The 23,564-nt window shown below is 39.0% G+C and overlaps 1 protein-coding gene across 4 annotated transcripts in view; it reads right to left on the bottom strand.

The window, feature by feature from the left end:
- Positions 1 to 23,564, bottom strand: part of stxbp5l (syntaxin binding protein 5L) — a 191,449-nt gene that overhangs the window by 107,775 nt on the left and 60,110 nt on the right. For all 4 annotated transcript variants that reach the window (XM_007908718.2, XM_042334522.1, XM_042334520.1 and 1 more), the window contains 3 exons: positions 17,280 to 17,361; positions 14,500 to 14,600; positions 43 to 177 (listed from right to left, as the gene is read on the bottom strand). In XM_007908718.2, coding sequence (XP_007906909.2) covers positions 43 to 177; positions 14,500 to 14,600; positions 17,280 to 17,361 — 318 coding nt within the window. The remainder of the gene's footprint in view (positions 1 to 42; positions 178 to 14,499; positions 14,601 to 17,279; positions 17,362 to 23,564) is intronic.

Genomic DNA, 23,564 nt, shown 5'->3' with positions numbered 1-23,564 from the left:
TCTTTCTTCCAAAGCAAGAAATAAGTTTTAGATGGTACTTACAATTCTATTGCTTTGTTCCACATGATGACATATCCTGATAGGACAAAGGACTCAATATTTACAATGTGCGTGTTTCCTCGTTCTGTGCCGACGTACAGCCATTTACTCTGGAACGGAAGATGGCAGTAGGTAATCCTGTTTTAAAAAAAATCTCAGTTATAGCATTGTGTAGTTGTCAAAACTATAGGAAGTCTGTGGAAAAAGAATCTGCTGTTTAGCATTAGACCTTAAAATGCCTAAGTATCATATGTGGAAGCCAGCCTTGGTTAATCATGTTACCACATTCATACTGACTAGGTACTTTCAATAATCAGCCATCAATCACAACCAAAACCTTTCTTCTTTGCTAATGGAGACCCATCCATTCTGAACCCAGGGTAGGGTTCCCTGGCTGTTTTAAGTCTTGAATACTTTTCAGTGGTTATTATTCACTTCTGTCAGTTTTGACGAGTGCCAGCAGGCTTTTTGCGTGCAGGTTATTCTAATGTTGCCCTCATCTGATATCTACACATACTTCTAGCAAAGGACAACAATCAAGAGTAAAAACACTGGCTTGTTTTCCCTCATAATCTGGTCCAATTAAAACTTTTACTGCCGTGCCTAAGATCAACTATGCAACACAAAGTGGAATCAAACCTGTGCCCTTATCAGTCTATATCGCTTAGCTACTCAATGGATAAACACCAAGAGTCATTGGAAGCTCTGGTTACAAGACTTACTTGCAAACAGTTAGTTCACTGAAAAGGAAAATATATTTTTCATTCAAATGGTGAAGTTTAAATGTGAAGAAACAATATTTATGTGCATCATTCTACTAAAGATGATTTGTAAAGACTCAGTTACTGTATCAGTACATCAAAGGTCTTATTTCCACTAAGCAATCAGAATTCAATAAGACGTGAAAAGAATATATTGTACACTTGAACAGAGAACATTTACTGAGAAGAAATGCTCACTATAAAATCTGATTATCCTGCAGCTGAAGTCCAGCTGCAGCTTTCCAGAATGCAGTCAGATGGATACATTGTAGTTAAGCAGTAACATTCATTTTGAGACGAATTTGAGGCATTTTTACTGTAGCATAACATATATTACTCAATACACCGTAATTGTTCATCTGGTTATGATGCTTCCTCCCTCTCCTCCTTCAAGGCCGGTCTCAAAACCTTTCTCTTTGACTGAGCCTTCAGCTCCCCTCTCGACTCTCTTCCCCCTCCTCGCTCCCTCCCTTCCCTCCCTCCCCTCACCCTGACCATTTCCCCCCTCCTCGCTCCCTCCCTTCCCTCCCCTCACCCTGACCATTTCCCCCCTGCTCGGGTCATGACCCAACTGTGTAGCGCCTTGGGACGTCCTCCTGACGTGAAAGGCGCTTTATAAATGGAATCTTGTTGTTGTTGTTGTTAAAGGATTGATGATAATGTGTAATAATGTCACATGCAGATTGCACTAATTAACCCAAGATCCAATAAACAGAAAAATACAAACACATTAGATCATAATAGGTCATGTTAGATATTTCACTAAATCTAAATGTTGATGAACTCTACAAATTATATTTAACCATTCTGTACTTTTACAAAATTATGGTTCATTAGATGTTGTTCCCACTTTGGCTGGATATGGATAACAGTGAGCACTCAGTGAAGTTCAGCTGTGTGATCACCGGGCACTGAAATATGAATGCTGATATGTAAAAGCAAAGAATATTATAGAATAGAAACAACTCATCAAGTCCACACCAGTGTTTTTCCCCCCCTCTACATATCTAACTAGTCTAATTGCTCATTGCTGCTCTCTCCCATCCCTTTTAATATTCTTCTTTCTAAGCATCTAATCAAATTCCTTTTTAAAATAATTTATGGATTTCTCCTTCTGTAAGAAGTTTACATTCCAATCACCCACTGTGTAAATAAATGGTTGCTCACCTCCCTTTTCATCCTACAAGTAGGTTTAATGGGCATTTTACAAGCATAGCATAACGAGGAGGTCTACAGTCTTAAGATTCTGGGGAAGAATTAGTCAGAATAAGAGATCATGTGATGAGTTTTGATTTTTTTTTAACAGGGAGGATGCAAAGAAGCATAAGAATGTATGAGACAACATATTTGAAGCTTGCTGTTGGGTTTGAAAATACACTTGTCAGAAAAATTGAAGTGGAAACGACACCTTGATGCGGACAAAAGTGCTTCAGGACGTAAAGAGTCTACTGTAGGGAGTACAAGCTGGACATTTCCAAACCCATTAAATCAATGTTGTGGCTGTGTTGTGCAAGTAGCATGGATGTTTGAATTCTTAAAAAATATGATTAAGTCAAAATATTGATCAACTGATGTCCATGGCTTTTGTTTTTGGCTGTGAGCAAAACAAATCCACAAATTCCAAAACAAAACACGGAATAAGAAAAATGTTTTCTTGAAGAAATCCAAATTGATAAAACAAGTCCTAGACCTATGCTTTTTGATAATTATATTCATTAAATGAGGATTTGTGGATTGACCAATATTTTGCATGCTGGACTAATTCTGCAAAACAGCAGTGATCTTTTGGTAGGTTTGTCTCTTTTTGCAAAGATCACCCACAACTTTCCTAAAATCCCTTTTGCAATCATTTATTAAATTGTGTATTGTTGCACCATACAAAACAAGTCCATGACATAAACTGAATTGGATTAGACTGATTGAGTCTAACCAGTGTAGACATATAATACAGGAGGGAAAACTGCCCAATTTACCTTTAATATGAGTAGAATATTTTGTGGGAAAAATATAATGAAAGTTCCATTGCACAATGCCTCAAAGGATAACTGCAAAATCCCAAGTTGGTTCACTGATCGGTTTCGAATTCCTCCTCAAAATCAAGACTCGAAGGTTAAACAATAGGTCAGGATTCATGTTCCCAATTGCTGTCCAATAACTGCTGCTACAAATGTGCATGTGAGAAATGCCCTCCGAGAACAAGATTTGGCATGAGCCCCTGCAGTTAAATATTACCCTGACACTCACTGTTCAGGCTGACACATAAAAAAGCCATTTGGTTGAAATACTAGAGGACTGTTGCTGTCTGTGGAACGATACTGGAATATGAGTCATGTCTAAGCTCACAAAATTCCACTGATACTCCTAATTGTAATTTACCCAGAAAGTCACTTCTTGTAGTGTTAATTGTGGATTTTCTGTAGTTGTATTTAAAACAGGAATTGGAATCACCTCCCATTTCCCGAGTCACATCTCAAAAACTGCAATTGATTTCACTTTCTCTGATGCAGCACCGAGTTTCCATTGCGCTATCGAAAAAAATTAAATTCATTGCTGAACTTAGCAAACCTCACTTTCTCTGTACTTTTACTTAAACTCTGTGAATTTGCAAAAACTTGAGATTTTAAACTTAGATTTGTACTCATTCCGACTCACTAGAAAAATTGCATTCTCTTTTGAATAATGAAAACTGACTGATATGATCAAATTTGCTTCATGAAAAGGAGATAGCTACAGATATATTGTTTATTTTGCTTGCTGCAGTTCTGTAGAGATTATCACACTAAATAGAATGATAAATAATTTAAAATATTTTGGTTGAAATTATTCTTGGATGTTGTAATAGGTTTTCAAAATAAATGTCATGTCAAATAAATGTCAACTGCACATTATCTAGCCTAACCTAAACTTTGTTTAAAACAACTCCCAGCAATTTTATTAGTAAGTATAGTGTTGGTAAGTATTGTATAGTGAAACAGCTATAACAGAATTGGAAGGTCCCAGATTCAATCTAAAGAGTTAACAGATGCGGGAGGGGGGTGTGTGGGTGGAGGAACACAACAACCATTCTCAGCATCCCTCTCTGGTGAAGTGCACATGTACCGATGTTTGATTCAAATAGGATGGGCATGCCTGCGATGCTCCCCCACCATTGAAACTAAAATTGATCAATCACTCCATAGCTGTTTGTGGGACACTGCTGTGCTGAAACTGGCTGCCACGTTTTGCCCACAAAATACAGTCAATACACTTTACAGTTCATCCTGTGAAGCACTTTGAGACTTCTTGACCAAATGCAAAGATTATTATTATTATTAAAACATCTGCTGATTTTCAATGTCTTGTTCCACAGGAAAATACTTGGAAAACTGTCAGAAGGCAGCCAGCATTTTCAGGAGGGAAGGAAATTAAGTTGGGGGCAAAGGTATTAAAAAGCAAAGTTTTTAAATATTTTTTTTCTATCAGTGGGTTTTTAATAATTGCTCCTTCAGTATGACAAACAAATAGGTTAAACAAATAATTTTTACTTAATAGAATTTTAAGAGTTAAATATCAAATTGGTATGCTGTGTTACAAGTAGGCTGTAGCACAGTACCAGAGTGTCACATGCAACACCATGTTTTTCTTCCAGCTAGCCAAATGGTCATGAGTTCAGGAACCAGGGTTGTATAACATTCTAGTTTGCTTGCATCTCTGCTGCAAACCTGCCATCATTCAATCACAAACCAATACAGTAGAGAGCCAATTACCCAGCCAATAAAATTATAGAGATGTCAAAAAATGCTGCTGTGTGCATGTGTGATCTTGCGCGCAAGGTTGTCATGATCACTAAATTGCATGCTCAGAAATTTCCTAGCAACCTCGCACCCAACTTTTGCATCAGATGTGGATGAACAGACTTGTGAATAAATGACACGTGGATAAACAGGGCTCTACTGTAATAACAGTGCACATGGGGCTATGTAAAACAAAACTATCTTTGCCTAGTTTTATTTTAAGTCTACTTTATGCAAATAATTGGTACTTAAGGGTAAAATATATAGGGGCTCAAAATAATATTTAGGGCTTCACATATGTTAACTAAAAACAAGATTCCATTTATAGAGCGCCTTTCACGTCGGGAGGACGTCCCAAGGCGATGTACAGTTGGGTCATGAGAGGGGAGCACAGACAGTCTGCAGATTAAGTTAGCCATTGCTCTAAAATGGAATTTGGGTGACAGCCAGACTGAGGAGATGATTGTAAATGAGTCTCATTAAGACCTATGGTTAGCATTGTGATAGAGATTCTACATGCAGTTTCCCTTGTCAGCTCTGGATTTGTACATTTTGTTATTGAAGAGTCACACATCAGTCCACCTTTAAAAAAAGGCAATCAGTATCTTTTGGCTGGAAATCAATTTACACTTCTACTGTAGTTAACCTCTCTCTGTCCACTGGCACTGTTCCCAGCTCCTTAATAATAGCAGTCATCACCTCAGCCCTTAAAAAAACCTTCCCTTGACCTATCTAACTACTATCCCATCTCCAAACTTCCTTTTCTTTCCAAAGTCATGGAATGAGTCGTTGCTTCCCAGCTTCGATTTTTCTTTTCGTGCCACTCCCTGTATGAACCTCTCCAATGTGGTATCTGTGCCATGACTTCTTCTGCCTTCCCCCACCTCTGCAACATTGCCCACCTCTACAACTACTGCTCCCCTTAGGCCAAAGAGACCCTCATCCATGTTTTCATCACGTCCAGGCTTGACCATGCTAACTCCCCGCTCAACGGACTTTCCAACTCCGCAAGGTGCAGATCATTCAGAACTCTGCAGCTCGGGTCCTGATCACCTCCATTCTTGTTTGGCTTCACTGCCTCCCAGAGGATCGAGTTTAAAATCATCGGCCTAACTTCTAAAGCCCGCCATGGTTTGCAGCTCCCTACCTCTGCAACCTGCTAAAAACTTATCAACTTGCCGATTCCCTTAATTCAACGGACACTGACTTATTCCATGTCCCTCGCCCTGCCCTGTCCACCATCAGCGGTGGGGCCTTCAGCCTTTCTACCTCCACCATCTGGAACTCCATCTCGGAATCCCTTCACCTTGCCCCCTCACCAAAGCTCGTCTCAAAACCTTACTCCTTCACCGTGCCTTCAGTCATCCTTCCTCTCCACCCCCTTGACCTCTACCCCTCTTAATTTCAACCCCCAGCTCGGGTGAATACCCTTGACTGTACCTTGACCAGTACCTTGGGACATTCTTCCAAAATGAAAGGCACTGGATAAATGCAATTTTTTATTCTTGTTTTAGATCTCGAATGGCTGAAACGGAGCCAATTTTCACTCAATCAATGCTGCAATCTCTAAAATTAGAACCAGGATTCAGAAGGTTTGAATGCAAGCAACCATTTGTTTTTAAATAACAGGGGTTTTAAAAGATAGAATTGTATATTTAATACAGAAATAGAAGTTAAAATAATAAAAGAAAAATGGAAAAAAGAATCCATGTTCTGATGCCTGTCTAAAGGTTGAAATCATGCATCGACCATAGACTTATTTTAAGTGCAAAACTGCAATTGGGAAGAACAGACAATCCACTAATCATCAATTGTTCAAAATGTTACCTCAAAATAGAAAATACCAATCAAAGAAAACAGGATCCAAATTAGTAATATCCGTTTTACATGTTGTTTATCTCTGTTAAACACAAATCAGCATACTTACATTTGCGTATTGATTTTTTCTAGGCTTTGGGGACATAGTTTAATCCCAGGATTAGAATAAGGAGAACTAGGAATGAAGTTCACAAATGAAAATCTTCTGCATTGCATGACTTTTCAAAATAAAAATGACCGACTTCCAGAAATTCTTTAATTTATTTCATAAGATGTCATCCCCTTCAGAGCTTGTTAATATTTCCATCAAAATATTTTCTTGGATTGGCATTAGTTTAACATATTACTTGTGGTGCTAATGACTCAATCGTATTTGAGCTGGTATGATGCCATCCACTGGGCACATCGCCAATAGTAGAACAGAGACCCAAGCATCTACAATTTCCTTATTATGTAGAATGCAAACGCACGTCTTGGCAAGCAAGCATGCATTCACGATGCACTCAAATGGCTTGAATCATCAATCACAAAATCCTCGAGCACACAAGCATGACAACCGACTCAATTTTTTTTATTATATTTGCCGAATTTTAATTCCTGAGGAGACGGAATAATGTGACCTTCAGACTGAATTGCTTAATTTTTTTTGCATAACATTGTCAAACATGATAATTACTAATCCCAATTTTACTTAAAGCAAATGAATAGAAAACTGCTGCACATTTATATTATTTTCACATGACAAAATACAATTTCATGTAATAAGGAATGCACATAATAGACTGTTGTCAGATGTGACTATAAATGAGCTCTATGGAAACTTTTGCAAAGTTTGCCATTGGGGCTCAAACCAGCCACAATCAGGCTACTGAAGGCTTTAGATGTTCCCTCTCAATCTTTGGGGCTTTCTCTCAATTCAACATTGTTCCAGATGCCAAGACAGATCAGAAATTAAGTGTGTGGAAGCCTCATTGCTCTAATCTTGACACAATTTTTAAGAAGATTATGGTTATATCAATCTGAAAATCTACCAGATTACTGGATACTGGATAAATTCGTCCACAACAGCTAATTAGGGTTTGTGATGACAGAACAAAAATATCTGACAATACAGTACATTAAAAATCATAACAAAATGTGAATTGACACTAATTCATAGCTTTGCATTATCTTCCTATCTTTTATTATCCAAATAGTCTTATTTGAGATTATGTTAAACATTGTGGAGTTGAGGCATTTTGGAATTATCTTCTTAATGTTCTATTTGCCAATCTCTGCATAATATGTGCTTCCATAATGTATTCTTTGACACGTTTTTCATGAACATGGTGAAGACCTTGCACAACTCAAATATTTGAAACTGTTTAGCAAATACTCCAGTCAGGTCATTAATTTTAGAAATATAGATATATGCAGGTCTTGCCCCATCCTTTTTTATGCAACCGCTCTGAGAAATTATTGTATCATGAACCATAATTCTGCTGTAACCTTATTCTTTTGGATTTAATGATAGCATGCATATGTTTCAATGGAGGATTTTACTCGTATTTGTAGATTGTATTCTCATAGCTCTCTCCTGTGTACTAAAATAAAAGATTCATGGTTCACAGTTCAAGTCTGCAAGAAGGAGCTGAGAGAACATACTCTAAAAATAGAATTTAGATTGATCTTAAATATTTAGTATCCTTTTGAAAACTATAATAATAATCCTTGCATTTAATATAGAGGCTTATCATATCTTTGAAATACCTCAAAGCACTTCACAGAATATACTGTAAGTGAATTGACTGAATATTTTGTGGGCAAAATGTGGCAGCCAATTGAACACAGCAGTGTCCCACAAACTGTTGTGGGTTGAGTGACCAAATTATTATTATCCACTAGGAAGGCACAGATTCACCNAAAAACAATTCAATACTTGCATTAAAATACCGCAAAATACAACAATATGGTTTCCACTTCTCCCACTCTGTGTATAAGTAGTTCCTTTTTTGACATAGCTTTTTCTGTTTGTTTTGCTTGCATAAATCAGCAGTATACCCGAGACGTCCTTCTGACGTGAAAGACGCTATATATATGTAATTTTGTATTGTAGTATAGTACATATATTATTCGGTGTCTTCCCTCTGCCTTTAAGCACTTGGGACGCTACTCTGCATGAGAGGCGCTATATAAACCAAGTTGTTGTTGCCTCTTGTTCCCCTCTTTTTTCTGCCAGCCATTTTAATAACAGTTTGACCACTAGATATCCACAACTTTCTAGTTTTACAAGTCTTTTAATGTTATCTAAACAAATGTTTATGACCTATGAGACTAGCATAATGGATTTTTAAATAAAAATAAATTTTTCCCTGGAATATTGTGACCAAAGCATGAATCGCACTGATCCTCTGGGCTACCAATAGCTGTGGAGCCGGTATGCTCAAGCTAATATGTTTATATCAAACAGATTCAGATCCCATGGGGATGAGCTTCCATAGTCATTTCATAAAATGTAAAGCCATGGGATGCTTTCAAAAAGTGCACCGTGAAACACAAATACATGCAACATGAACCCTGAAGCAATTCAGCTTCTAATGTAAGTATTGCAGTCACTGTAAAATTAATGCGTCAACACAGCAGAGAGGGTCTACATTCGTAGCAAACAACAATGTGACAACTTTTTCATTTCAAGGTACATGCTCTGTTTGTGATGACTTTTGGATTTTCATAAATGAACATTATTGCTGGCAATAATCCCTGACACTATCTTACCCTTTTAACAGGATGTAGGGTTGCCACCTACTGCAATAAAAACAAACGGCCCTAAAGAAAACAGAACTAGGGAGCAGAGCACACACAGAGTCAGGACGAGCATCAGAAGCAGGGGGCAGGAAACGTTTTTCTACTTCTTTCTCCACACACACTTGCTGAGATCCCTTTCTTTTGCCTATTTTGCCTATTGTTCCCTCATTGCCTTTGCCATTTTACCACCCGCTGCCTCCACTTGGCTGGCTCAGGCCTCCTGTCTGTCCCTCATCCCCTTCGCTCCACTACCAATGGTCGTGCCTTCAGCCACTATGCTCCAAAACTCTGGAACTCTCTCACTCAATCCCTCTGCTTTGCCCCCTCCCTCCCAACTTTCAAATTCCGCCTAAAGACCTTCCTTTTTGATTGTGCATACGGTCACCTCCCCACTCTTTCTCCCCCTGGCTTGGTGTCAAACTCCGCCACTGTAATGCGGTCTGGGACACCACCCCGAGTGAAGAGCGCTACAGAAATGCAAGTTGTTGTTGTTCTAGCTCACCCACAGCCCTACACCCATTATTGACTGCAGTCACTTTTGCCCTCACCTATTCTTCTAACTTTATGCTCACTGTCCTTCAGGTTTCATTGTTTCCCTTGGTCCATTTCCTCCCCTCCGTTTCTTTCTCCTTCAGAGCTGCAACTTTCCTTAACTCCTGCCTCATACAGTTAACACTTTCTGGAAAACAAAGTAATGGTCTAAAAGTGTGTGGGGTGTGTGAAGGGGGTAGGTCTCCCTCGACATCTGAAGGCTAGAGGACATGACGCTTTTTTCTTTTGGCCACAACGTTTTTCTAAAAAAAGTTTTTCTGTTGACAAATAGCAAGTGAAGAATAAACGTCACTGTCTTATTTCTTCATGACCTTGAAATCATTCCTTCAAATTGCTGCTCAGAACAACCACTTCTCTGGAGTTCCACATTTTCTAAATGAGGTTATTAGTCAATTATGCTGGAAGTGCAGCTGGTAAATATGTACTTTAATTAAACGTGTGACTATAAGTTGAATGGAAGTCAAAATATATTGAGGCAAGAAAGCAGTTGGGAGGGAGGCTTGCATTGGACTCAGTACCACTGGGTTAGGGTGGGGAAAATAGGATAGAATTGCTGATCACCATCTGCACTAGAATGAAGCACATGTGGTTGGGAGGTTGAATGAGGACAAAATTAGATTTGACTTTGACTGTAATGCTGCCTGAAGTCATAGTCTGCTGACGCCATTCTCAATGCTCACGAAGAAGCTACTGGAAAGTGAATGACACCCATTGGAACTATAACCCAGCATGAGTTAACATGTTCTGGAGAGGAGGGATACAGATTAGGAGATAAACACAGAATATTGACAGGTTATTAATTAAATAAGCAAAAGAGACTGACTGCTTTAAATAGTGTATTATATTTCTAAATATTATTAATACAGGGTGACCAAAAAATCTACCCTATTATCTAAAAAAAATCCTTTCTTTAGGACTTATTAGACATTATAATGGTATCACGTCTTTTTGGTCCCCCTGTATAATAGCTGATGGAACATAATAAAATTCAAAAATGAAATTAATTACTACATTTATCATTTTTTTCAGAATGAACCTACACATCCAGACCCCGGAATCCGGGACTGAGCCAGGGGGATGGGGAGGAAGGTGATCAAAGGCGCGGTCGAAAAGAAAGGTCTTCAGCAAAGACCCGAAAATAGGAAGGGAGGGAGCGAGGCGAAGGGAGTGAGGAAGGGAGTTCCAGAGCCTCGGGGCATAGTGGTTGAAAGCACGGCTGCCGAGGGTGGAACGGAGAACTCGGGGGATGAGGAGGAGGCCAGACCCGGAGGAACGAAGGCAACGGGTATTGTTTTGAGGAGAGAGGAGGTCAGAGAGGTAGGGGGGTGCAGAGGAGTGCAGGGATTTGAATACAAGGGTGAGGATCTTGAAGTCGATCCTCTCTGGAATAGGCAGCCAGTGCAGTCTGGCAAGGACTGGGGTAATCGGGGAGCGGAGTTTCGTGCGGGTGAGAATGTGGACCGCAGTGTTTTGAATGATTTGGATTTTATGGATGGTAGTGGATGGGAGACTGGCGAGGAGGGCGTTAGAGTAGTCCAGCCGAAAGGTGACAAAGGCATGGACCAGGGTTGCAGGGGCTTTTGGGGGGAGATATAGGCGGAGACGGGCAATGCATCGGAGGTGGAAGAAAGCGGTGCTGGTAAGGGACTGGATGTGGGGGAGGAAGGATAATTGGGGGTCGAACCTGACGCTTAGCTTGGGTACGGGTTCGGAGAGTTTTAGGGGGAGGTCGGGTAGGTGGAGGAGGTGAGAGCCGTGAGATTTTAGACGTTGACGAGAGCCAAAGAGTATGGCTTCCGTCTTGTCAACGTTCAGCTGAAGGAAATTTGCGCTCATCCAGTCCCTGAGATCTGACAGGCAGGCTGACAGGCCATCAGGGGACTGGGGGTCGCAAAGAGAGTTGGAAAAATAGAGTTGGGTGTCATCTGCATTCATGTGGAAATGTACCCCATATCTGCGGATGACATCCCCAAGAGGGAGCATATATATCATAAAGAGGAGGGGGCCAAGGATGGATCCTTTGGGTACCCCGCAGGTGACCGAGTGAGAGCGGGAGGAGAAGCCGTTTGTGTAGATGTACTGCTGGCGGTTTGTGAGGTAGGACTCGAACCAGGTGAGTGCGGTCCCACTGAGGTGGACGAAGGAGGAAAGGCGGTGGAGGAGGATGGCGTGATCGACCGTGTCGAACACGGCGGAGAGGTCCAGGAGGACAAGGAGGCAGAGGGAGCCCTGGTCACAGATAGAGAGGATGTCGTTTGTGACTTTCACAAGCACAGTCTCTGTACTGTGGGCAGGCGAAAACCGGACTGGAGGGGTTTGAAGAGGGAGTGGGAGAAGAGGTGTGAGCGAAGTTGATTGGCAACAACACGTTCTAGAACTTTTGAGAGGAAGAGCAGGTTAAAAATAGGGCAGTAGTGGCTGGGGTTTGAGGGATCCAGGGTTTTTTTCAGGAGGGGGGGGGGGGTGATGACAGCAGTTTTGAGGGAGGCAGGGACTGATCCGGAGGAGAGGGACTGGTTGATGACGTCAGCCAGTAGTGGGCAGAGGAGGGAGAGCTGGGTGACCAGTAAGTTGGTGGGGAGGGGATCGAGGCAGCAGGTGGTGGGTTTCATGGAGGTGATGGTGTTTCCATGAGAATTATACTTCTAAAGGACACTAATATCAAGTATTATGCTATATCTTATTCCATTAAAACCCAATTATTAGGGAACACCCTTTTAAAGTGGGGATACTCTGTAATGGGGTTTTTATGGAATAAAATATTGGACATTAGATAAGATTAGTGTTAAACATGTGCAATACCTACAGGAAATGGAATCAGCTGTGCTTCTTGCTGTATGTATCCACAGACCTCAGGAAGTTATATTATGCTGACCATTTTGGCTTTGTGCTGCATTACAACGCTAACATTTCAACAGCAATTCATTCCCACATCACAGCCCTAATGTAGTTAACACAATACATGGTTATCTGGTGTGTGGATAAGCAGTGCTCTACTGTATTTGGAGCGATCTTAATGACATTCATGGGCATAATAATCAGCAGTTCTAGTTAATGAAAGAAAGGTTTGGAACTCAATTTTCAATCAATTGATGATTATTCCTGATATTGGTATTGGTGATAATTATATATTGAATGTCCCTGTTATCTTAAAAGTAAAAAAAAACGCGTGGCCTTTCCTAAACTTGTTGAATGAAAAAATCTTTCACATGATTTAGAAATAAGCCCATGTTCTCGATAGGGAAAAGCAACTACAGCAGTTCCTTTAAAATGTTTTTGAAATCAACATCATGACAGCGCTTATGCGAGTCTCCTTTCTTATTGTCACATCAATGCCCCTCCGCTGGGCTGTTGAACCAGTTCCTTTCCTCATTGTGAAGCATAGCATGAATCTTTGGTTGTAGTTGTCAGTATCGCAACAACGTGCTGTGTGCTCCACGGTTTAAGGTTTAAGTTATCACCTGTGATTTCTCAAACATGAACTTTACAATGGAGAGCTTGATAAGATAAGCCCTTCAGCAACTTGTAAAGGACAGATGAAAAGTAGATGTGATGGAGGTCTGGTATTTTAGCCAGGGAAGAAAATAAAATTTAAAAGCAGTTTTTTTAGGCAGTAAATGCACGAGAGTAGTGTAAAAGCATGATATGCACAATATACATATCTTCTATATTAATAAAATGACAATAATAATAATCCTTGCATTTGATATAGCGCTTTTCACGTCGGGGGGACATCCCAAAGCGCTTCACAGGACACACTGTAAAGTGAATTGACTGTATATTTGTGGGCGAACGCGGCAGCCAATTGCGCACAGCAATTTCCCACAAACAGTTGTAGATTGAAAATGACCAATTTATTATTGTTTTTTTTTTGGAGGGATTATTATTAGGCGCGTGGAGTAAGGAAACTTGCCCAAGGTTTCGCCCTCTGCCTGGAATTGAACTCAGGTCTCTCGCTTGCAAAGCGAGTGCTCTAACCACTGAGCTACAGGACTCCGATGTCTGTCTGTCTGTGCTTCAATAAGGAGCTCAATAACTGATTGACACAGAGACCTCATCGGATAGGTCTTTTACTGGGAGTGACATGGGCATATTTGTTTTCGGGTATCTCCTATCGTTCATGAGTGATAACCTAAAATATTTTTCAGTTTTGCGTTTTCCACTGCAAGTACACCTGGTGACCGCCGAGTCAAAGTGGCGCTGTGGCATCCTGCGTCACAGAGCACGCACGTAGCCAAGTGGGAACAAAGTAAAGAACACAGATGAAGCTAAGCCGCGGCAACAACAACAAAATTATATTTTTAAAGCGCCTTTAACGTTGGGAAGACGTCCCAGTGATTATAAATGATACACTTATATTTATCATTATGAAGATGCCTAAGCGAAAATCAAACCTTTTAAGGATAAGTAAAAATGCTAGACAAAAGAGAGAAGGCCCATTAAATGAAACTGAAGAACAAAGAACAGTGCGGCTGTACTTCACTGTTGAAAGGACTACAACAACGCGCCAAAATGAGTTGCCCACTCAAAGAACAGCACGGCCAAAATGAGTCCTCCCACGAGTTCTCCCAGGCAAATGTCTGTCAGTCTACATTCCATATTGGATCCTTTGGTTGCAAGCGAAGCTGCAACAGGTACAGCTAGTATTATATATATATTTTATAAATCCATAAACCATGAGACAGAATAGACTGCATTTGCAAATGCAACATTTAGCATTTTATCCTGTTGCACCGTGTCAGAGAAATAAAATAACATGAATGTCTCCTTACCGTTCTCGATTGAATTTGAGAGAATGAAGGATTGCTGGCCGCTTTTGTCGAAGATTCCATAGATGGAGTGTGTCATCTGCACACACACTTACCAATGCTCCCTGCAGAGAGATGGAAAAGAAAGTGCATTATGATTAAATGATTCTTCTCCTCTCCACAGGAGGAAACATTCCTCGGAGGCGAGGTTTTGAAGCAACAAAAACTGTTTATACTAAAAAGGCTTAGCACATTAGGACCTGAAACACTCATGGTTTTAGGTTTCAGCCCACTGATTTAAAAAAGTCTTAAGAATGTGTGGAATTCTGGAAAATGATCTTACACTCAGAATATAAAATAGTCACAAATAGATCAAATAGGGAAGTTAGAAGAAATTTCTTTACACAGAGAGTAATAGGAATGTGGAATATGCTAACACAAGGAGTTGTTGAGGCAAATAGCATAGATGTATTTAAGGGGAAGCTTGAAGGCTTAGTTGAGGAAGGGCAGGAGGAGGCTCATGTGGAGCATAAACACCGGCATAGACCAGTTGGGCCGAATGGCCTGTTTCTGTGCTGTATATTTTAATGTATTCTAATGTATAGCATATTATTATATAGTCTGGAAAATTGGCCTTCAAAATTAAAGGCCTGAATTTAATCTTTATCCTTTCCAAAAAACTTAACTGTTTGTTTCTTTATATTTTCAATATTGAATTTACCAAATGTTTATGTAAGCTTGCTTTCAAATATTGGGAACATATATCCCAGATGGACACATGATTCAAGCATATTACTAACAAGGTTCTGATTTACACAGTTTCTGAACAGTAAATATCATTTTATCCTCTGGGGTGATTATCGTCTAACCAGCAGTGAAAAAGAATCGTTATTCCCTCTGTCACAGCAATTTTTCTCTTTGTAGCAGTAACTTATCTTTTTAAGTTAAACATTTTGCTGACAGTTCTAAGGCATTTTAACAAATTATTTGTTTTAAAGGGAAGAGGGGAATCCCCAAAAAGAACTGTGGTTCAAATAAAAACAGAAAGTAACTTTATCAACTCCCACCTTAGCCCCCAACAATTCTACACTACCGCTTTTTCATTTTCACTTTCAAATAGAGAAAACTACAAAAACTCTGCATGCTCCTGAATAGTAGCTGTGTTACTTGATCAATTTCTGTTTTTCATTTACTGATCTTAGCTGGGAAATGACCTCTTCAAATATTAGAATCATATGAGATGATTTATCCCCCTGCTCCATTATGACCACTGCATTGAAAGCATGCCATAAGTATGTTTAAATTCTAATTTTAATTCTAAAAATTAGAATTTAAAACCTAAGCCAGTGAACTGTAAGGAACTATTGTTTCGACAAACCACTTCTTGGCATTACCAAGAAGATCCATTAGTGGTAGCAATAGCATTGACACAAAAATGTATAAATGCCATCTTATGCACAAAATTGTCTTTTCTGATTTTTAATTTGATTGCCTGGAAGAATGAGAACTGCTTGGAATCACAAGAAATGCATTTAAAGATAAGCTTAAATGTGCATTAAATTAAGATTAAAAAGATATATCTGGTGAAATTAACAGAGCTATAGGTGAAGCTGTTCAATGAAACAGAATAGATCTCATTTACCATCAGATTTCTATCATGCTAATATTTTAGAGGTCACTCATTTGGGGCTTTTTTTTCAAAAGGAGTGAACCTCATGCAATTCTGAGTTTGCTGCCACCAATCCCCAATGCTACTTCTACGGTCTGGCGTGTTGCATGCTTGTGTTCAAATCCACAAAAACAGATATTTTATAAACTTTTAATGCACTCCAGGTACGAAATGGACTGAATTTTGTGCAGAATGCAACTGGGAAATTGAAGCAGAAGAGATATAAGAGCAGCAACATGCTTTTGTGTTTTTATTTGAATTGATGTGTTGTGTACCACTGGAAGATTATAGATCTGCACACAAATTTGTCCTTCAATTTTCCTTTACACACAATTAACCACACAGGAGCAAGATATTAATGTTGTCCCATTCACCTGGGGACACAGTACATGTACAAAATGCATATTATTATTCATTATCATCCTTTTGCTCTTTACTCCACACAAAGCCTCTTTCTGAGCATCAGCTGTGGCTCGTTGACCCCTAGGAGGCAGTACTAGGAGGACCTGCCCCAGCCCCCGTAACAGTAAAGAGGACTGAAACCTATTCTGTTGCAGCCCTTTGTTGAGCTTTTTAAAAAAAATGTTCTAACCATTTATACATTACTGTTTACACAGCACAATAGTTTGAGTGATGCTGCTGGATTTCAAAGATGATCCTAGATTAAAGTCCCAAAGCCATCTGACACTCAGTCTTTCCAAATACAATTATGCTGAGTAACAGAAATTTTTAAAGAAAAACAGCCTTTACATGGAGCAACTTGTCACAGTGCAGCATTTCATGGCACAAGAGTGGAATAAAGATGGTGACCTCAACCAGCAGGATTGACTCCTCCTAGACAATCGGCGCTATTAATAGCCATTTTGAGAAATGATTGAGGCAAACAGATCCATTGCTCTGGTTTATAAAAGGGCTGCAGGAGAAGGGTGGCCACTGGGAAGAAACAAATGTGAGACGAAAAGCAAGGATTTCGAAAGAGCAGTTTAAAAAAAAATTAAAAACCTTAAACGTTTTGATAAACCTCTGAACTATTTCAATTTAGAAGCATCAAAGTGTTGTAATTGATTTGAACCAAACCTCAATACAAACTGAAAGATATATGTAATTCTATTGCAGGCAGGGATTCTAAACGTACCTCATTGATCAGGAACTGAAGCTGCAGTACTGCTGCCCCGCTGTCATGCTGGCAGTAGCAATCGACGCCAGGACGACCCAATCTGTTAGAATGTGAGTCAAGGAGTCTGCCATTAATTATTCACAACAAGACATATTGTAAATATGGGCAATGTGTTTTAAAGTGCAACATCTCAGAAATGTACCAATTAGGTTAATCATTCTTCCACGTGTGTTGATTAGTGTACAGGGTGAAACGTTGGGCAAGTTTCCTTACTCTACATGCAGCAGTAAGTAGGAACCCGGTTGTTGGTCGATTGCTTTTCCAAGGATAATAATTCCTTCAAAAAATAATAATAATAAATTGGTCACTCAATCCACGACTTTGTGGGACACTGCTGTGTGCAATTGGCTGCCGCGTTTTGCCCACAAATATACAGTCAATTCACTTTACAGTCTATTCTGTGAAGCACTTTGAGATGTCTAGAAGACATGAAAAGTGCTATATCAAATGCAAGAATTATTATTATTCTGTGAAGCGCTTTGATACGTTGCGAAGACATGATAAGGTGCTATATCAAATGCAATGATTATTATTACATTTCTTTTTTTTTACAGTCAGTGCTCCAAATTTTCCCATGCAATTTCACAGGATCACCAGCAACTAGACCCAAGAAACACTGTACTTTCAAGTCACATTTACTGAATCATTTACTGAATCAGCAAATGCTAAAGTGAATTCCAAACACATTCATTTCAAGGTAGGTTGAGGTCCTAGATATGTTTTGACATAAAAATGTCTCAACCCCATACTGCTGGGTGTTATATATTGTGCTTTCATGAGGAAGTCCATAGGCATTCCCTTAAGGGAAAAATATGAAAGATGAACTCAATTATTTACAACAATTTCTCAATAATGTGTTGATGTGTTTCAAAATAAAAATATTTGCTTATCATAAGAACATAAGAAATGCTAGACAAAAAAAGACCAAGGTCCATCTAGTTTGCCTTCCAGCTTCCTGATGGTCGCATACACATTTCCCGAACTACCTATGTACTACATCCCATAACGTTATTTCCGAAAAGAAAACTATCTAATTTGTGTTTGAAAGAATCAACACTTCCTGCTTCAACCATCTCTCTAGGGAGCCTGTTCCACAGGTTAACTACTTGCTCACTGAAATAGTGTTTAAGTAGATTCGTTCTGAATTTAATCCCCTTCAATCGCAGACCGTGTCCTCTGGTTCTACTATTCTGGATAAGCTGAAACAACGTGTCATGATCTATATTGTCTTGCCCCTTTAGAATCTTAATGATAGCAATCATGTTATCTCTCAATCTTCTCTTTTCCAGCATGAACAAGCCCACTTTACTTAGTTGCTCCTCATAGTCCAGTCCTTCCATTCCCTCAATTATTTTGGTTGCGCTCCTCTGTATCTTCTCAATTTCTCCAATATCCTTTTTGTACTGCGGCAACCAGAACTGGTCCTGACTTATCACCTCCTGACTATCTAAAGTTGAAGATTAAACAGCCACAATGGTCACTTATGCACAAGAATAATTGCTCAGCTTCTGCTTTTTCAGAATATAATATAAATATTCATTTATATATAGAATGCAAACCTTTTCAGTAATACCATAACCTGTGATGTCAATGTTTGAAGCAACAGTTCGGTATCACAGCTGTAATTTAAGCTTACCAGTGATGGTAACAGTTATTTTACTAAGATCACTTAGCAGAAAGATTCACACTGCTTTGTATTTTGTTGTGTCGCACAATTTCCTTCATACCATGCATTGGAACGTGTATTTTAAAACAAGATTGAGATAGTGCTTCGCATCACAGTTTGAAGTAGAACACATTATAAAGAGAGTAAATGTAAATTAAATATATCCCAATAGCAAATTCAGAAGTACAAAACAAACATTATTTAAGGGTATGTCTTGTAACACTTGTGTGGTATTATAATGCATGTTGACCATATTGCCCATTACTATTTTATGCTATTTCTAATCCCATTGCAGTGGCATCATGTTGGAAATACATAAACACAGTCCTCCTTGATCACCTCTCCTACCTCATCCACCTGGGTGGGACCACTCTCCTGGTTCAACTCCTACTTGACCCACCGCCCTAATTTTGTGTTTCCCCTCATTGGCTACCTCGTCTTTCTCTCTGGCTTGGTGTCAAACTCCATGCTACCCTCGTGAAGGACATGATGTAAATGCAAGTTGTTATTGTCGTAGCAAACAATAATCTTATCAATGACGTCACTTTGGCAGTTGCAACAACATAATGTTAAATCTAATCTACCAGTGCCTCACATTCTGAAATTGCAAGGAAATGTGGCCTTTCAAACAAATCTTCATAGTGTATCTGACAAAGCATCACTGTCAATGAGATATTCTTCTTGTCACATTTGAACTGATGTTACAGAACTAAAGCTTGAAACAATCAAACAATTGCCAACACTTTAACCAAACATGCCAGGTAAAGCAGATTGACCATGATGTCTTCATTTTATCAATGTTTAGTAAAATGGTTTATAACACAAATTTACTATATTTTAGATGAGAACAGAAAAAAAGGAACCTAAATGGCAAAGTGTATTTAACAGGTTCCAATCACCTACTGTTTTAGAAAACTGATCAGGTGTCAAGGTCAAGATGTTTTCTTTCATAAAAAAATATGTATTAAATATACCATTAGTTTGTAATATTCCTCAGTGGGAAGGGGAAGAGTAAGCAAAGTGTCCTTGGGACTGAGATGGTTTCAAGATGATGTGCTTAGCAACAGAATATTGGAATGAAGTCAACTCACGGTGGCATTCTTTGTAGTCCGTTCCTGAGCTAGACAAGCCTGTAGCAATGCAAGGCACGGCTGATGATAAACAACCTGGCTTGTCATCAGGATTTGGAGACAGACTTGGAAAGGTCAGGGATTCTTCCCACTCACCTCCTGCAACCCTGCTCGCCAGAGCAGCCACGGGCAGAGTGGTCCTAACTGGACAAACAGCACTAAGATTGACAGTGTTTAGGTAATGCCCCAATGCGCACTCTGAGGTCCCCCACTCTTGGTTCTCGTCAAACTACACCTAATGCTTTCCGGAATTAGGTGAACCGTGCACAGGGAGAATGAACATTCCATTCCAGACACAAGGAATGCGAGCTCTCGGAATGGTTTAAAAACTCTTGAGCATGGTCATAGGTTTCTACATGTGCCAACCGTTTTTTTTAATAATTTGGGGAAAAGTAAAAATTTTAAATAAAATGTAGCTTTTGTTTTTGGATTGGAAATGTTCCCCTTACACTAAGCACCAGTGAATTCAAATAGTGAGGTGCTGCCATACATGAGGAAAAAACTCAACACAAAAAGTGAGAAAGAATATTTATGATCTAACTATCAGATGCTAAGTAAGTTGAACACATTTCACTCATTTAACTTTCTGTTGGTTTTAATAGATCTCACCTGTCCGAAAAGATCACATTTTACTTTATTTAAACATTGAGGTCGAATATATAGCAATGTCTAATAGGAATCTTTAATAATGTAATCTTGAATAGGTCATGCAGGAACTCCAGTCCAACACAAACTATATTATAATCATAATAACTATATTCAGAGACGAGTTCCCACAAATCGGCGTGACATATTTCCAGCTACCTTATTGAAGAATCTTGATAGTAATCATTGCTCACTTCCAACTAAGGAATGCTCATTGGCTTGATATGTTATTTCTTCAGATAAATATCCTGCATGAAAAACTAAATAAGGTGAAAAATCTTAATATGCTAAAGTGTGTGAGACACATCGCATTTTCCAAATAAACATATTTAAACCAATCCCGCTGTGAATTTAAAAATTGACATTTTAATTGTCTTTGAAACTACTGATTTACAGCTCATTAATATGTTTGCAAGCACTAAATATTTTCATAAAAGATTAACTTCATATCAACAATTATGAGTTTTGGAGCAGACAAACAAGGCTTCAAGTGCTGATTCCAGGAAAAACGTGAATATTTTATTTAAACCCCTGCTTAACACATACATATTCTCTTTGTGGTTTATATGCTTATGATATTTAAGAAGATCTGTAAGAAACCCACACAAAGTTAGCTACGCATATGAGGGCTCACATGAAAAGATAATTTAAACCCCTGTTGAAGTGTTGATTTTGTAGAGAGAAAAATATAGCAATACCTTTGACTTCAGCTTTTTACAGCTTTATTTATAATAACTTAATTTGAGCCTATTTAGTCTGAACGTACAGGACCAATTTCTTTACAAAGGTGCTGCTAATTCGGCACTTGCACAGTCCCATTTTTAGTCTAGTTCTGCTAGCTGAAACACAGCTATCAATGGCCAGGGTTAGACCCAGGCCCCTGCGAAATAAATGTATGCAGGCATAGATAATGCAATATTTCTTGCATTTGATATAGTGCCTACACAAAACATCTGAAACATCTCAAAGCACTTCACAAGTAATCGCTGACAAGTGTAGTGACTACGGCAGGCAATTTGCACTCAGAAAATAGTAATTAAGTGAATGACCACATTATCTGGAGGATTGTTGATGCTGTGAGAATTACCAATTTCAAAGGTGATTACGTATGCCACTTTGCCCTCAACAGCTCAAACTTGATAAGATACTTGAAGGCTTATCTCCAATCACATTACCTCACTAGAATACGCTCAGGTCACACACGTAATTCAAAAGGTCATTCTACCGTTATATAGGTTCATGTAACATTCATTTATGAAAATGAATGCAAAGAAACAGTACATTACTTTGCACTACAAAAAAAGAATGACACAAGCTTCTTTGACACAAATACCATTTACAGAAGTCTTCTATATTTTCTTCAAATTATGTAAAGATCGCTAGACATGCACCTGAAAATAATTATGGCAGCTAAACAAGAGGGTACATGTTTAGGGTTGTGAAGGGCAATTTTAAGAAAGAAATCTTTACATTGACAGTAATCAATAACTGGAATCGTTTTCAAGGGAGGGTGATGGAAGCCAGGACACTGGACTGGATTAAGAAACATTTGAGCTCAATGGAAAGGGTGAGTATTTTTGAAGGGTGTGATGGAACTGGATGAAGGCTCTTCCTCATCTATATCTCTCTTACAATCTAATTTATTCTGAGTATAATATATTGGTACTATGGCATTGCTCAAATGATGCAAGAAAAGCTTGGTGAGAGTGTAGCAATGTACTGTAATAATAAGCCTTGCATTGAATATAGCACTTTTCACACATCTCCATGTGCTTCACAGGATATATTGTAGTCTGAGAACATTCAGACTCCAGAAGGCGTTTGCAAACAGGGCTCCCCCGATGAATTGTTTTGTCTTATATCCATGAACCCAAAACACATTTGTATTAATTTGGCTCCAAGCAAAGTTCATTACGCAAATGTAGATTCCATTTTACAGGCTATGTGCTAGTGCAGTTGCGGAACCCGTTTCTGCAGCAAGCTGTTCTACCTTCAGGAGATGTCTAAAAAGCTGACTTGGGGCTCCAGCACATATTTCTAATTAGCAGCAGTAAATGGCTCCGTGCTATATGACCGATACAGCACTGGAAGACAAATCTGCAATTTTACAGAGTTGTAGCTTAGAGATAAGCAAAATAATTTTAATACGTAAATCTAATAATATGCCTTGCAGCTAACATAAGCAGAGAAAGTGCCATCTCTTGAAATTCATGTTGGGGACAAGCAAGCACTGACAGGGTTGACTAATTCCACTTGGGATTCCATTTTTAAAGAGATTTTTATTTTTTCCCCCACTGAAAATAACACTCATTTACAAAATAATTTGAGTGGAGTGACGAAAGAAATTCTGTCATAGCAAAAGATGTGGCACTAAACAGCAACCTTATGAGAGGTAAGGCAAAAATTTCGGAGAGCTAAAACAATGTGGAGATGTCATTAGGCAGTTGTGCTAGGAATAGGTCTCTTTCAGTAGCAGTCTGTTCTACCTTCACAGTATCATTAAAAAGCCAACGTGGGGCTCCGGTACATATATAAATGTGTTCCTTAAGAGCTCAAGCCCCTTAAAGGATGTAAATAGGTTCAAGCATCTGGGCATTAACATTACTCTCAAAATGAAAGGACTTTATAAGGTAACTCACCTGATGCCTTTGTTAAAACACAGCAGACAAAGGAACATATGAGGAGGCAATTCAAATATTTGAGCCCATTCCACTATTTAATTCAAATATCCTTCCATCTCTCTTTTAAATATCCCAATTAATGCTGCATCTATTCTGCATTTTTCCAATAATTATTTCGCTT

This window comes from Callorhinchus milii, unplaced genomic scaffold, assembly GCF_018977255.1.
Source record: "Callorhinchus milii isolate IMCB2004 unplaced genomic scaffold, IMCB_Cmil_1.0 Scaffold4, whole genome shotgun sequence".
NCBI lineage: Eukaryota > Metazoa > Chordata > Chondrichthyes > Chimaeriformes > Callorhinchidae > Callorhinchus > Callorhinchus milii.
This window is presented reverse-complemented; position numbering and strand designations above follow the sequence as displayed.